This window comes from Mastigoproctus giganteus, chromosome 14, assembly GCF_048544385.1.
Source record: "Mastigoproctus giganteus isolate SK-2022 chromosome 14, ASM4854438v1, whole genome shotgun sequence".
In the NCBI taxonomy this organism is placed as follows: Eukaryota; Metazoa; Arthropoda; class Arachnida; order Uropygi; family Thelyphonidae; genus Mastigoproctus; species Mastigoproctus giganteus.
This window is the reverse complement of record NC_143588.1, coordinates 99,533,280-99,549,513: the sequence shown is the minus strand read 5'-3', so window position 1 is coordinate 99,549,513 and position 16,234 is coordinate 99,533,280. Positions and strand designations below refer to the sequence as shown.

At 37.6% G+C, this 16,234-nt stretch overlaps 1 protein-coding gene across 4 annotated transcripts in view; it reads left to right on the top strand.

Moving 5' to 3' along the window:
* The window catches only part of Abi (tyrosine kinase Abl), a 95,017-nt gene that overhangs the window by 64,283 nt on the left and 14,500 nt on the right, over nucleotides 1–16,234 (top strand). For 3 of the 4 annotated variants that reach the window (XR_016547924.1, XR_016547923.1, XM_090389253.1), the window contains exon 5: nucleotides 13,098–13,142. The exons of the other annotated variant lie outside the window; for it this stretch is intronic. Coding sequence is in view for 1 of the 3 variants with exons in the window: in XM_090389253.1 (XP_090245379.1) it covers nucleotides 13,098–13,142 (45 nt within the window). In the remaining 2 variants the exon portion in view is untranslated. The remainder of the gene's footprint in view (nucleotides 1–13,097; nucleotides 13,143–16,234) is intronic. 4 annotated transcript variants of the gene reach the window in all.

The following is a 16,234-nucleotide window of genomic DNA, read 5'->3' as shown; positions in this document are numbered from 1 at the left end:
CAGATACCTCAACATAAGGCTACCAGTGGGATTCAGATCCAATTGGAAACTGGAGAAATTCTTAAAAGGTTTTTTCAAGTTAGGCTGTAGTCAGCCAATCTCAGGGAGTAGGTTTTTTTACCCATAAGTTGAGTTTTTCAACTTGCACAATGTGCAGATTAGTCCATGAATACACATCTACAGACATAATATCCTGGCACAATATGGCTTAAGGTGTTAAGTTTTAGGTGTGCATCAGTGACTTAAACAATATTACACCATTGTATATTATGTCTGCACAAGCTTGTATTCACAGTTCAAGTTACATGTTGTGTGGCCTGAAAAACACTGAATAATTTTAGGGGAGAACCCACTCCTAATGAGATCAGCTAAATTCAGCCTTGATTAAAGAGGTCTTTAGACATTCCTACAGTCATTGATGAGACTTGAACCCAGCCCTCTCCAAACAAGTGAAACCACTATACTGTCAGAGAGGAGTTGGCATACTGTAAAACCAATAACTCAACGTGATACCTGAATGTTGGCTGTAGTTTGCATGCAATGAACAATATGACACATTAAAATGTGCCCAGTGTTCAATAATGCAGTTTTTGAGTGCAGAGGGTGAGGAACTGGAAAAAATTTATCATCATATTAAATCTATGTGATGGACTGTTTTTAGTTTATCACATTCTTCCAAAGGAAGAAGTCTGCATGGTTACAGTAGTCTACTTGACTTGTCATGTCTTATTTGAACATACAGTGGCACTAATGAAACACCTATTGGCTGCATGGATGAGCTAGAGCAGCGTTTCTCAATCTTTTTTTAATTATTGCCCCCTAAAGGGCTTTTTTAGACCTTTTTTTCTTTTCCTAATCGCCAACTCCCCCATGAAATTTTAAACAAGAAAATACTTTATACTTACTCCTTTTATTCAATGGGATCCCTGAGCCTGATGCTTAGATAAAAGTTCAGTGTTCGGTATGATGTTAGTAAGTTTAATTCTAATGTCTCCTCTTGAACAAATATCAATTCTGTTTGTTTCTTTTAATATTTTATTTACTGAACTAAAATCACTTTCAACCATATACAACGTTGGAAAACAAAGAAGTACTTTGGCCATTTCGGACCACATTGTTGGATAAAGAAGTTCGGTTGTTTTTGATCCCCACAACTCAGTCATTCCACATTTTCCGAATTTATATTTGCATTTTTTGTTACATTTTAATTCAACGAGTTCTTGAATTTTTTCACTAGCAGACCCAAAATCACATCCAGTTGGATCTAACATCCATGGCTTCACTTCAAAAGAAAATAAATCTGAAAATACATCATTTCACCTTTTAAAGAACACAAATGATCTGAATAATTCTAGGATCGTTGTCAGTGAGAGATTCATTGATTGTAGCTAATTCTTGCATACCATGAAACTGCTTTCAAATATTTCCAGTTTTTCAATGAAGGCTTTTAGCATTAGCATTAGTAGAGGCATTAGTAGAAAGCAAGTTTATGCAGCATCAGCCAAAAAAAAACCGCTCCCATTTCACCCTTCCGTTCATTCAAAATAATACCTGTCCAGCTGAGCCTTAAATTTATTTAGGCTATCAACTTCCACAACAAGGGATGGAAGTCTGTTCCACCAACCAACTACCTGCTGGCTAAAGGCAAATTTGAATTTATGCCCTCTCAGATGATCATTCTGAGAAAGAGGAAGATTCCCATCAGCATTGAGCATGCTCAAACCATTCAAGGCCTTAGCATTAGTAGAGGCATATGATGCAAGAAAGCAAGCTTATTCAGCATCAGCCAAAAAAAAAAAAAAAACACACCACTCCCATTTCACCCCTCCATTCGTTCGAAATACCTGTCCAGTTGAGCCTTAAATTTGTTTAGGCTATCAACTTCAACAACAAGTGATGGAAGTCGGTTCCACCAACCAACCACCCGCTGGCCAAAGGCAAATTTCCGCACATCTATCCGACATCTGTCCTTCCTCAATTTGAATTTATGCCCTCTGAGGTGATTATTCTGAGCAAGATGAAGAATCCCATTGGCATTGAGCATGCTCAAACCATTCAAAGCCTTATACACCTCTATCAGATCACCTCACCGGTGCCTAGTCTCCAGACTCTGTAATTTGCAAAACTTTAGCCTTTCTTCGTAAGAGCAACCCTTTGTTCCATTCACTAATCTTGTTGCCCTTCTCTGTACCCGTTCCAGCAGCTCTACATCCTTCTTGAAATGAGGCCTCCAGACCTGTAAACAGTACTCAAGATATGGCCTAACCATTGCCTTGTACAAGGGGATAACCACCTCCTTATCCCTGCTAGAAAAATTCCTGTATATCATTGACAAGACACCATGAGCTACTCTTGCAGCTCGTCTGCACTGCTCAGAGAACTTCATATCTGCCTGCACAATTACCCCCAGGTCCTTTTCATTCTCCACCACTGTCAGTGTAGTACCGCAGAGTTGATACGTTGCTCTAGGGTTACTTTTTCCCATATGTAGTACTTTACATTTGTCAATGTTAAACTTCATTTGCCACCTCTCAGCCCATCTGTTCAACCTTTCCAGATCCTGTTGCAGCAGCATAGCGTCAGTAGTGTCCTTAACAACCCTGCCAACCTTTGTATCATCTGCAAACTTGGACATTAAACTTGATATCCCATCATCAATATCATTCATAATCACAAAAAACAACAATGGACCCAACACTGAACCCTGAGGAACTCCACTAATAACATTAGTCCACGTTGAGCAGTGTCCATTGATTACCACTCTCTGTCTTCTGCCACTCAACCATCCCCTTATCCATAGCAGCAATTTGCCTCCAATGCCACACTGCTCCAATTTGTGCAGCAGTCTCCCATGTGCAACAGTATCAAAAGCCTTTCTAAGATCCAAATATATAATATCAAAGTTATTCCCTGCATCCAGTTCTCTTGTGACTACATCATAGTATCCAATCAAATTGGTCAGGCAAGACCTGCCCTTAACAAAACCATGCTGTGTCTGAGCTATAACTGAACTCTTGTCTAGATGATCCTGCAGTGCTTCTTTAACCAGTGCCTCCATTAATTTTCCTGGAACAGAAGTTAAACTAACAGGTCTATAATTACTTGTGTCAGCCTTTGATCCTCCTTTGTGAATTGGGGTTACATTTGCACTTCTCCAGTCTATGGGTACCTCCCCTGAGTCCAAAGAAGCTCTCATAATTATGGCTAGGGGTTTGCTTACTCCTTTGCTGCCTCCTTTAATATAACTGGATAGATCCCATCCACCCCAGGTGCCTTTTTTATGTTTATCCTCAACAATCTCTCCTCCACTTTCCTCTCAGTTATTACAAAATCATCTAGCTCACTGCCAATGTTTACTTTACCTAAGTCATTCTCCTTCCTGAATAACTCCTCATGCGTGAATGTAGATGCAAAATACTCGTTTAGATTGTTAGCCACCTGAGCAGGATCCTCAACTGTTGAACCATCAGTATCCAGTGGACCAATCTGATTCATCCCTTTCCTTCTTGAGTTTAAATAGGCAAAGAACTCTTTTCTGTTTTTCTTTGCATCCTTTGCCAAGGATTTTACGTAGTCGCCCTTTGCCTGCCTAATCTCCTTTGTGACTTGGTTACAGACCAACTTATATCTATCATAGGCTTCCATGTCACCCATTAATTTGTATGTATCCCATGCATTTTTCTTCTCTGCCACATGTCTCATTAGTTCATCTGACAACCATTTGGGCCTAAACCTTGAACAATATTTCTTAGTTGGTATGTAAAGCCTGGTAGCTTCCAAGATTAGTTCCTTGAATGCTTCCCATTTTGAGTTTGCTGTTGGTAACATCATCAGTTGGTCCCACTGTATAGAATCTAAATACTGTCTCAGACCATCATAGTCGCCTTTACGAAAACAATAACCCTTCCCTTTACCTCTGATGGTAGTTACCTCCTTGAGTAAATCCCACTTCAACACACTGTGATCACTGCCACCTAGTGGTTCATTTATCTGCAGGTTCTTAATGCATGAAGAATCACTACTGATAATCAGATCAAGAGTATTGCTCCCTCTTGTTGCCTCACGAACATGCTGATGTAGAAAACAATCATCCAATAAATCCACAAAAGCCTTGCTAGTGTACGAGTGACCAACCCAAAAATTCCAATCAATATCTCTGGGAAATTAAAATCCCCCATTATAAGGCTCTCTGATTTACTGGCCCACTCTATTTCCCTGTACAGTTTCTTATTATACTCATCAGAGTCATTAGGCCTATAGCACACTCCTACTCTCAATTTTGATTTCCCTATGCTTATGTCACACCAAACTGACTCGACACTGCCCTGTCCATCGATGTCGACTGGCTTCACTTCCTTGGATTTTATGTGTTTCTTAACTAATAGCATAACCCTTCCTCCCCTCCTGTCCTGTCTATCCTTTCTATACACATTGTATTCCCCAAATTCCAGTTCCGCATTCCTTATATCTGTGTGAGACCACGTCTCTGATATCCCAACAATATCTGCCTTTGATGTTTTGAGCAATACCTCAAATTCATCAAATTTATTTACCAAACTCCTAGCATTGGTGTACACGCAGGTATACATGCACCTGTTTCTATTCTTAGCTACCCTAACACAACCCATGTGTTTACTTGTACCGCAATGACTCCCAGCAGTCTCTGAAATATCCTGCATCTTGTTTTTCAGGCTTCTGCTCATTTCAATAGAAGCAGTGCAAGAATCACTTCTACCTCTGCCAGTGGCTACTGTTAATCTATTAGTCCTTGTATCCCCCCCAACTAGCAGTTTTCCGACCCACCTAACACTGCCTCAACAGCATCAGCAAAAATTCTTGCACCCTTTCTATTTAAGTGTATCCCATCCCTGTAGAAGCAGTCTCTCCTGTTAACAAGTACAGTCCAGGCTGAAAAAAATTCTACCCCTTGAGCCTTGCACAATCCCTCCAGGACCGAATTGATCTACAAGGCTCTCATCATATACTCCCTCCTATCATGTCTGGGCAGAATTGCAGACACTTTCAAATTCAACCCTAATTCACGGCTTTTTTTCAACAGTGACTTGTACTTGCTAAGTAATTCCGCTGGTCTCCTACTCTTAATATCATTAGTGCCAATGTGTACAACTATATCACCTTTTGTGCCCTTAAAAGATATCCGCTCTGCGTCATCAACCTTTGCCCCTGGCAGACATACCCTGGTCCTATTCCACCTATCCTTTTTACAAAGCATGTTCCCCGTTTCCCTGACGATAGAGTCACCAACAACTACTAGTTCCTGTGGGACCAGCGCATTCTGCCTAGGGGGCTGCCTCTGTGTTGACTGATGACCAAGTGCAAGCTCTGGCGTTGATGTGGGCAGCTGAGAGCTTGATGGGCCACTCAATTTATTTCCTTCTAGGGCATCCACCCTGTCCTTCAAGCTCTCATAAAGGCCCATAACAACGTTGAGTTGTCGCCTGATTTCCTTGCACTCCTTACATCGTGACAAAGACATCCCCCTTGGCATTATCATGTCCTGTACCCTACTGCTCCACAAACATCAAGCAAACAGTGCATTTTAAAAGACTGTGATTCAGAGGGCAACTGCCCCCCTCAGTACTCCTGTGAGCCACAGCACTCCCATTAGCTTGAGCCTTTTGCTTTGCTGCTCTGGTCTGAGTCATGATTCCGATTTAATTCAATAAAATTTCAAAACAAAATTAAATCCTTAAGTTATATCCCAAAACAGTTATAACGCTATATTTATTTTCGGTATTGAGTGTTTTCTACGAGTTCCCTTTATACAACTTCCGTATCACGTGTACCACTATAGTTATGTATTAATTATTTGTTACGGTTAAGTTGTTATATATATAGAGTTAAAAGTACAATTTAATTGACAATAAAGTTTATAAAGATTAGTAGATTTACTAATTAATTGACAATATTATATTATGCACTATACTACACTAAGCTTATGCTATCGTGTAAAAATGGCGGGAATTCACGAACGGTACTTCTACGGACTCGTAAGTATTGATTAGCTTCCAAATCTCGCTAGCTCAATTTAGAATAAACTAAGGATCCTGACCAGGTCTATAATCTACTTATAGAAGATAATTGATATAACAATTGGTTAATAAATCGAATAAATTTGATTAAAAGAAAAAAACCTCTCGTTCAATTTGTAACACTTGGATTTGATACCGTTACCGATACTAAGTAATACCTACAAAATCTCTGTCTAAGTTAAACTTTAAGTATCGTAACTAGGAATATAAAGCTACTCTAGAAAATAAGTTAATATGCCAATTTAAGCTAATAAATCAGGAAAAACTTCTCTGTTCCAAGAGCGTCAAAGAGCTTCGTCCGCACAGGTTACTCTCGTAAGCAGTCAGTCCTTATACACCTCTATCAGATCACCTCGCCGGTGTCTAGTCTCCAGACACTAATTTGCAAAACTTAAGCCTTTCTTCGTAAGAGCAACCCTTTGTTCCATTCACTAATCTTGTTGCCCTTCTCTGTACTTGTTCCAGTAACTCTACATCCTTCTTGAAATGAGGCCTCCAGACCTGTATACAGTACTCAAGGTGTGGCCTGACCATGGCCATATACAAACGAATAATCACCTCCTAATCCCTGCTAGAAAAATTCCTGTATATCATTGACAAGACACCGTGAGCTATTCTTGCAGCCTGTCTGCACTGCTCGGAGAACTTCATATCTGCCTGCACAATTACCCCCAGGTCCTTTTCATTCTCTACCACTGTCAGTGTAGTACCACAGAGTTGATACGTTGCTCTGGGGTTGCTGTCTCCCATATGTAGTTCTTTACATTTGTCAATGTTAAACTTCATTTGCCACCTCTCATCCCATCTGCTTAACCTTTCCAGATCCTGTTGAACAGCATAGCGTCAGTAGTGTCCTTAACAACCTTGCCAACCTTTGTATCTTCTGCAAACTTGGACATTAAGCTTGATATACCATCATCAATATCATTTATAAATACAGAAAACAATAATGGACCCAACACTGAACCCTGAGGGACTCCACTAATAACATTATTCCATGATGAGCAGTGTCCATTGATTACCATTCTGTCTTCTCCCCCCCTCAACCATCCCTTTATCCATAGCAGCAATTTCCCTCCAATGCCACAGTGCTCCAATTTGTGCAGCAGTCTTCCATGTGCAACAGTATCAAAAGCCTTTCTAAGATCCAAATATATAATATCAGAGTTATTCCCTGCATCCAGTTCTTTTGTGACTGCATCATAGTATCCAATCAAAGTGGTCAGGCAAGACTTTCCCTTAACAAAACCATGCTGTGTCCAAGCTATAACTGAAGTCTTGTCTAGATGATCCTGCAGTGCTTCTTCAACCAGTGCCTCCATTAATTTTCGTGGAACAGAAGTTAAACTCACAGGTCTATAATTACTTGTGTCAGCCTTTGATCCTCCCTTGTGAATTGGGGTCACATTTGCACATCCATCTCCAGCCGGTACCTCCCATGAGTCCAAAGGAGCTCTCATAATTATGGCTAAAGGTTTGCTTACTTCCTTTGCTGCCTCCTTTAATATAACTGGATAGATCCCATCTACCCCGGGTGCCTTTTTTATGTTTATCCTCAACAATTTCTCCTCCACTTTCCTCTCAGTTATTACAAAATCATCTAGCTCACTTCCAGAGTTGAATACACCTCTGGCATTCCCTTCGCTAAATAACTCCTCATGTGTGAATGTAGATGCAAAATACTCAGTTTGTCGGCCACCTGAGCAGGATCCTCAACTGTTGAACCATCAATATCCAGTGGACCAATCTGATTCATCCCTTTCCTTCTAGAGTTTACATAGGTAAAGAACTCTATTCTGTTTTTTTTTTTTTTTTTTTTGCATCCTTTGCCAAGGATTTCTCATATGTATCCCATGCATTTTTCTTCTCTGCCGTGAGGGCTGATGACCCTCCTATGTGTGAGTCCTGTGGCACAATTTTAACAATAAGACACATTTTAGTTGACTGTCCAGATTTTAGCAATATCCGTTTTACCGCTTTTAATCATCTGACTGAGCCTTATACACTCAGTCAGATTTTATCCGACAATGACAATGTGTCTGCTGTTTTTAGCTTTTTTAAATCAATAAAGGTTTTTACTCGCATTTAAAATTTATACCTTATCGTTACTTCTTTTATTGATAAGCTTTATATTATATATCTGGACATGGTGGCCTAACTACTTAGGTCACTGAAAGGAGAAATTTTTATATATTACCTGGTCTTGGCGCATTATAGCCTTAGATGCTAATGCGCCAATAAAATTCAAATCAAATCAAAAAAAACTTCTCTGCCGTATGTCTCATTAGTTCATCTGACATCCATTTAGGCCTAAACCTTGAACAATATTTCTTAGTTGGAATGTAAAGTCTAGTAGCTTCCAATTCTTTGAATGTTTCCCATTTTGAATTTGCTGTTGGTAACATCATCAGTTGGTCCCACTGTATAGAATTTAAATACTGTCTCAAACCACCGTAGTCTGCTTTAAAAAAGCAAAAACCCTTCCCTTTACTCCTGATGGTAGTTACCTCTTTGAGTAAATCCCACTTCAGCACACTGTGATCACTGCCACCTAGTGGTTCCTTTATCTGCAGATTCTTAATGCATGAAGAATGACTACTGATAATAAGATCAAGAGTATTACTCCCTCTAGTTGCCTCCCAAACATGCTGCTGTAGAAAACAATCATCCAATAAATCCACAAAAGCCTTGCTAGTGTGTGAGTGACCAACCCACATATTCCAGTCAATATCTGGGAAATTAAAATCCCTCATTATAAGACTCTGATTTACTGGCCCACTCTATTTCCCTGTACAGTTTCTTATTATACTCATCTGAGGCATTAGGCCTATAGCACACTCCTATTAAATTTTATCTCTCAATGCTTGTCACACCAAACTGACTCAACACTGCACTGTCCAGCAATGTCGACTGGCTTCACTTCCTTGAATTTTGTGTTTCTTAACTAATAGCATAACCCCTCCTCCCTTCCTATCCTGTCTATCCTTTCTGTTCACATTGTACTCCCCAAATTCCACTTCTGCATTCCTTATATCTGGGTGACACCACGTCTCTGATATCTTAACAATATCTGCCTTTGATGTTTTCAGAAATACCTCAGATTCATCAAATTTATTTACCAAACTCCTAGCATTGGTGTACATGCAAGTATATGTGCACACCTGTTCCTATTCTTAGCTACCCTAACAGAACCCATGTGTTTACTTGTACTGCAATGACTTCCAGCAGTCTCTGAAATACCCTGCAACTTTTTTTTAACAGGCTGCTGCTGCTCATTCCAATAGAAGCAGTGCAAGAATCACTTTCACCTCTGCCAGTGGCTACTGTTAATCTATTAATCCTTGTATCCCCCCCAAGCTAGCAGTTTTCCAACGCACCTAACATTGCCTTGATAGCATCAGCAAATATTCTTGCATCTTTTCAATTTAAGTGTATCCCATCCCTGTAGAAGTATTCTCTCCTGTTAACAAGTACAGACCAGGCTGAAAAAAATTCTACCCCTTGAGCCTTACACAATCTTTCCAGGGCCGAATTTATTGATAAGGCTCTCATCATATACTCCCTCCTATCGTGTCTGGGCAGAATTACAGACACTTTCAAATTCAACCCTAATTCAATGCTTTTTTTCAACAGTGACCTGTACTTGTTAAGTAATACGCATTTGCACTCTATTTGTAATTAATTTTCCTTGAAGTTGTATCTGCTGAGGGCAGACGATCGTCCTATGTGTAGATTGTGACACCATTTTAACAGTCCGTCATATTTTAATTGAATGTCCGTCCTTTTATAATGACCGCCGTTTATGTTTTAGCCATCTGTCTGAACCTTATACACTCACAGGTTTTATCGGACAATGACAACATGTCAGCTATTTTTAAATTTTTACTACTTATTTATCTAAATAACTCTATCTAGAATATTTTTATCGTTTTATGCTATATAAACGTTTTATATCGTATATTCTTTTACAATAATATACAAACAATTTTAATTTTATAGTTTTATATTCTACATCTTTTTGACTTGGTGCATTATAGCCTTAGATACTAATGCGCCATAAAACTCTAAAACAAACAAACAAACAAACAAACCCTTGAAATTGAAGTGATATTTCATTAAGTTTTCGAAAAATCCAAGCCATATAGTATAAGTTGTTTTTGCATTTGCTGATCTCCTTTGCTAAATTTGTGTCTCGTTTGCTTTCTAAAAAACTAATTATTGTATCAAAAAGTTTTACAGATCTTGTTAGGCAGTTTCCTTTAGAAAGCCATCTGACTTCTGTATGTAAAAGAAGCCTCACATGCCGTTCTTCATTATTAACACAAAATTTTCTAAAAAGGTGATTATATGTGCTATGTTATCATATTTATTTTATTTTATTGATGGTTTTAATAACTATACTGAGAGATTGATAAAGAACTGGACTAATATTTTTTGCAACCAGATGATGTCTGTGCACAGTGCAGCTTATTGTGAGAACTCTCACTTTGGGACAAACTTTCTTTAGGTGGGCTATAAAACCTTTGTCTTCCAACCATGGAGGTAGCACCATCAGTGGAACAGGATACCAAATTTTCCAATGATACTTGTTTTTCATCAAACCATGTTTTTACAGCAGCAAAAATGGATGCTCCAGTAGAGTCAGTTTCTATAGATTTTACAAACATCTCTTCTTGCAATTTACAATCAACATCAAAATGACGGACATATGCCATTAGAAGGACCTTATTATCAGTAACTATGGATTCATCAATCTGAATAGAAAATTTTCTTGTTTTTAGTTTGTCATTTAGCTGTTCTTCAATGTTAACTGACATCTCATTGATTCATTTTTGAATTGAATTGTTGCTCAATGGCATTGCTTTTAAAATACAGGAAGCATTTTGATGCATCATTGCCGAAATTACAGTCTCTAACGCAGGTCATATAACAATCTCAACAACTCTATGAGCACTACCAGTTTTTGTAATGATTTGATTTCTGCAATTTTATAAGATGCAGTCATTCTATCATCATTTGTTCATGTATTCTTCTTAAATAAGGAAGTAACAGTGTTACGTTGCTCAAAATTCTGTTTTAAAATTTTAAAATATTCAATGTGTTTACCAACTTTATCAGAATGTTTCCTTTTTTTTTTTTAAGTGATCTAAAAGTCTTGATGGGATCATAGTCTCATTTGAAAAAGAACTATTACACATATGACACATAGGCTGTCTTGAGTCGAATGGTCTTTCAATACAACCATAAGCTAGATATTCATCCAGATACTGTCGATGCTTTCTTTCCGGCACTTGCCATGATTGATGAGGGGTTGAATAACTACAAAGAATTAAATAATAAAATATAAACTATTTTTATTTAACTTTCATAGCTCATGTAATTCACAAAAGCACTGTGGATCAAAAATAAACTTCCACAAGGAAACAAATCAATATTAATTGTCGCCTAGAAAATAGAACCAATAGACTGAAACATTTCCTCATCCCATTCATTCCACGCTCACCATGCCGCCGCCAAGGTCGCAGCTGTCAGAAGGGTGCGAATGGCAAGGACTTCGGAGACATTACCTGTGAAAGAACTTGGGCATTTAATGCCTATGAAAAGCAAAGGTGGTTGAATTAAATCATGCCCACTACCTTCCTTTTATCAAAATTTTTCTCTCACTCACCTAATATAATATACCTATATGTTAAAAATCAGTTGTCTCAGGGGAAATATAAACCCAATGAGAGAAATTAAATATTAAGAAATAAGATGTCATCGGGTAGAGTTGAACTTGAGGGCCAGAAACCGTTATAATACTCTTTATTTTTTGCCCCCCCCCCCCAAAAAAAAACAAATATTTGCCCTGTTGAGAATTCCTGAGCTAGTGATTCAAGTAATTGTGTGATTATGCAGGAGATTTTCAGCATGCTCCACATGAATGTTGGCAGTGGCCCTGCTGATGTTTATGTACTGCAAGATTGACTTTGTTCCACCAAAAAAAAGAAAGAAAGGGTCATCCCTATTCAATGCACAGTGTTGTTAACATTCTTTTTTTCATCAACATGGACTACCACTGGTGACCTGGTTACCCCCATGTTGGTACAATCAATGGCTCAGCACCCAGGAAAGTAATGAAGCAGGCTATAAAGGCAGAGCGGCTGGATACATGGCACAGTATGGCTCCATGACAAATTGTGTAACCCCATATAAACAAAAAATATATAGCTTGTGAAGAGGTATATAGCATGATCAAAGTAGTTGATGTAGAAGAAAACCCTCCAGAACAAGAGGATAATATAGCAACATCCAGTCTATATTCTTGACCTCAGTCATCCTCTGACTACCACATTTTCAGACTCCTGTAGAAGGTATTCAGAGGTTGTTGCTTTTACTTGGATGATTAGGTGAGAAGATCATCACTGTTTATTACCTGAAATGTTTATTCCAAAAACCTTTCCCTTGAACAAGTCTTATATGTCTGCATTCTTGTTAAATTGACACAGGTATTCTTTTTATTATTGATGTGAGGGAGGCTGTTTTAAAGTCAGAAAATTAAATTTATCTGGCTTTAAAAGCAGTTAACGTTAAAGGGGGTGGGGCGACTTCTTTATATCCAGCATGCTGCATGTATTCTAGAAATTATATGTGACACCTAAGTGTAGGAGTATTCTTATAATTAGTATTGGAGATGCTACAATTTATGAAAATAATATAAAATAAAAAAATATCATTAACTATTCATTGCATGGTATAACTGATATAAAAGAATATGCTTGAAAATTGAATGGTTTGATAGTTTATTCTATGGTGAATTGAGTGAAGTGTGTTGGCAACTGAAACTAATGTGAACAAAGGAGTTGTGCATCACATAAAGAACATTGCACATTTGGGGAATACATGTAGATGTTTGCAAGAAAAATATGACCTATGCCTTTCTCATCTAGAGAAGGATACAGCTATATATGTATGTATGTTGTTTGAATCCATGTAAAACTATTCTTTCAGTTTAACTTTATTGGAAAAGTAGATCTGTTTTTGTATTGTTATATTTCCTTTTAGAACCTCCTACTCTCATAACAAGGGAATTTAGCCATTCTGGTAATGGTAAGTATTTATAAAATGTTTTTAACTAAAAATTCACAGTATTGATTTTAATACGAAGGTGGTTCATTAAGCTGCAAAATACAGTCACCTGTATATATACGTAATTAATATGGGAGCTTTATACAAATAATCCTTAGCATTATGGATGCAATTTATTATATAGAATTATTTAGTTAAAACACAATCTAGTAGAGCTGACTTTGGTGAAATAATTATGTAGGATAAGTGAGAGACTGCAGATGCAAACACAAATATTCTCTCTCCACACAAGTGTGAAACAGTTTGCATATACTGTATATCACTGATATTTATTCCAAGATTGTTATTACATAATACTATTTGATTACTGTTCACAGATTTGGAGTAAATATATTAGCATAGCATATAACATGTAGGCTTTGAATGTAAATATAGAAGTACTTGTTATTTGGTTTTTAGGAGCATTAGCAATTAAGGCCATATTGCTCCGGGATATGCGGTGGTCATTCCCTGACCTTTCCGCATCCTCTGTATTTTGTGGTCACGGGCTTGGACCCCGGTCTAATTAAGAAGCGTGTGCTACGCACTGCTGCTCCTGCCCACCTGGCTATGGAGGAGCCTATATAGAAGTGCCTCATCATTGTTTGATTCATTTCTTATGTGGGTGATCAGTTTGAGACATTGTGCACCTTATGAAACGCAGTGTTTGATGTTAGAAATATGGGATGACTTTTTGTTCATGCACATGAAGGCAAAAAAAAAAAAAAAAAAAAAAAAAAAACGAGTTCTGATGGAAAAAAAAATTAAAAATTCATAGTCAAATGGTGATTCTAGTTGCCATTTCAGATTAAGTTGAGAAACACATCAGTTAATTGGCATAAAATAACAACAAAAAGTGGATTTTTTTTTTTTTTTTGTGTGTGTGAAGAAGTTAAGTACATTTTTCTCCAGTAAAACAAATCATGCATGCAGAAGAAGGCTCAATAAACTAAGATGATAATTTGGTGCAGTTATTTGGAGCATTGGCTGGCTGTCTACAGAAACCTTGATGGGAATATGTGCAGTTGATAAGGGATTCCAAATGGAATAACTTTTAGAGAAGGTATTAGATTTTTTTTATGCCAAATAGTATCTTAATTTTTCATATCAGGAAGACTAATACTACTGAATAATGAAAGAACCAGATTCTAGGACTAGGTTATATCTTGAATAATAAAATAGGATTAGCTCATGGAGAGGTGGATTGAGAAATATCCTGTTTTGAAATAAGTTTAAAATATCGAGTGAATATTTGAAAATTCAGCACTTGGTTAAAGACTGATACTGCATCCTCTTGTAGCACTGGCAAACATTAAATCAATATCAAAACTCACTGCCTGAGGTCTCTGGTCTTATCCGTATGCTGGCTGGCATTATTCTGAAAATGCTGAGTATTCTAATCTAGTGGTTAATAGGAGTGAACTCTGTGAGAATTTTTACTAGCCTTTTTACTAATCTTTTTAATTATTAAAATAAATTGTATTTTCTAAATAGGGAGAAAAAAAATCTTTTGTAGCCTCTGCCAGAGTTGAGTGGAGGTTTGGGTTAAGGAAAGTGTGCAGTGTTATCTAATACAACAAGATAGCAATTCTGAGAGAGAGATTGAGAGATTTTGACAATGATATAGTCCTGCAGTGAAAACAGGAATATAGTTTCATTCCTGTTTCACTGCAGCAGTTAAATTGGCTATCAGTTGTGTGCATGTTGGCCTGATCTGAAGCTGACATTAAAGAGTTCATCCCAAAGGTGTTTAGTGGGATTAAGATTAAAGCTCTGAGCAGGATAGGAAGTTTTTGTTTGCCCCTATCTTCAAACCAGTTCATTGCAGGCTGTTATGCAGTGTTATACAGCATGTTTCTTGATGAAATGAAAAAGGGCAACTCCCTGTACTACTGCCACAATGTAAGATCAGAACTGTCCAAAATGTCACGATTGGTTAGCACACTAATTGCACTTTTCATTGTGCAAGTTGAATAAACTGACCATAAGGCCTTCATTGTTCCAGGAAAACTAATGATAGAAGCCCCAAACCATGAGAAATAACCTTCAATGACAGTACCTGTACAAAACTTCATAGCTGGGATTACTCTCTAGTAAATAAGATTCTTCAGGCATCCACCAGACCCAAACTTGGCCATCAGATAGAAAAAGAGTGTGCCATGATTCATCACTCCGTAACAGTTTTCCAATGTGGGTCATGCCCTAGGCATGTCAGTGTTATGCATTGTGCACTGTTATGGTTAGATTGTGTGCAACAGCTCTTCCATAAAATCCAATGCTATTCATCTCTCTATATACTGGCCTTGTACTTAACATCAGTTCCTGTAACCTCCCTGAGCTTCTGTGAGTATTTGATGAGAACTAAAGGATCTGTGTAAAAACTTTGATACCACTAAAGTTTTTGTGTACCATTGGAGAAAAAAAGTGACTAAAATTATTAAATAGTCTTTAATTGATATTATAAAAAGGTAGCAGTATTTTAAAATTTCTAATGAGAACTGTGTTTATGCACAGTTACACTTGTCACTGCCAGATATGGCTGAAAGATCATAAAACAATTGTTTTCAAATAAAAATACTTTTTTATATTATAAACTATTGTATTTATCTAATGGCAGCTTACATGTATATTTTCCTATGCTTGCCACTGGTTTGCTATCACTAATTCAGGGTGTTTCAGTTTGCTGCAATGCACAAACAGATTAATTGCTAATATTACATTCTATTATGACTCCCCCCCCCCCCCTCATTGAAGGTCACTTAGTTCAGTGCCTCAACCCACATTCTGTATTTTGTTGATCTGCTTCTAGAGTGAAAATGTGCTTTTATACCTATTTTTGATATATAGATGATGGGTATGATTCATTTTTCCCAAATCCCAGGGGTTTCTGGTGTCCAGATACTTTTGGCAGTATAGTATATAGATGGCATCCTGGATTATCCTACAATCAGTGGAATTTTGATACTACCAAAAATATAAGGAAGATTTATAATGAAAAACAAGTTGTTGCTTCTGCTGAAGATTTTTCATTTGGAATGTATAGTATAAGTTTCTCAAATTGCAATTCAAGTGGG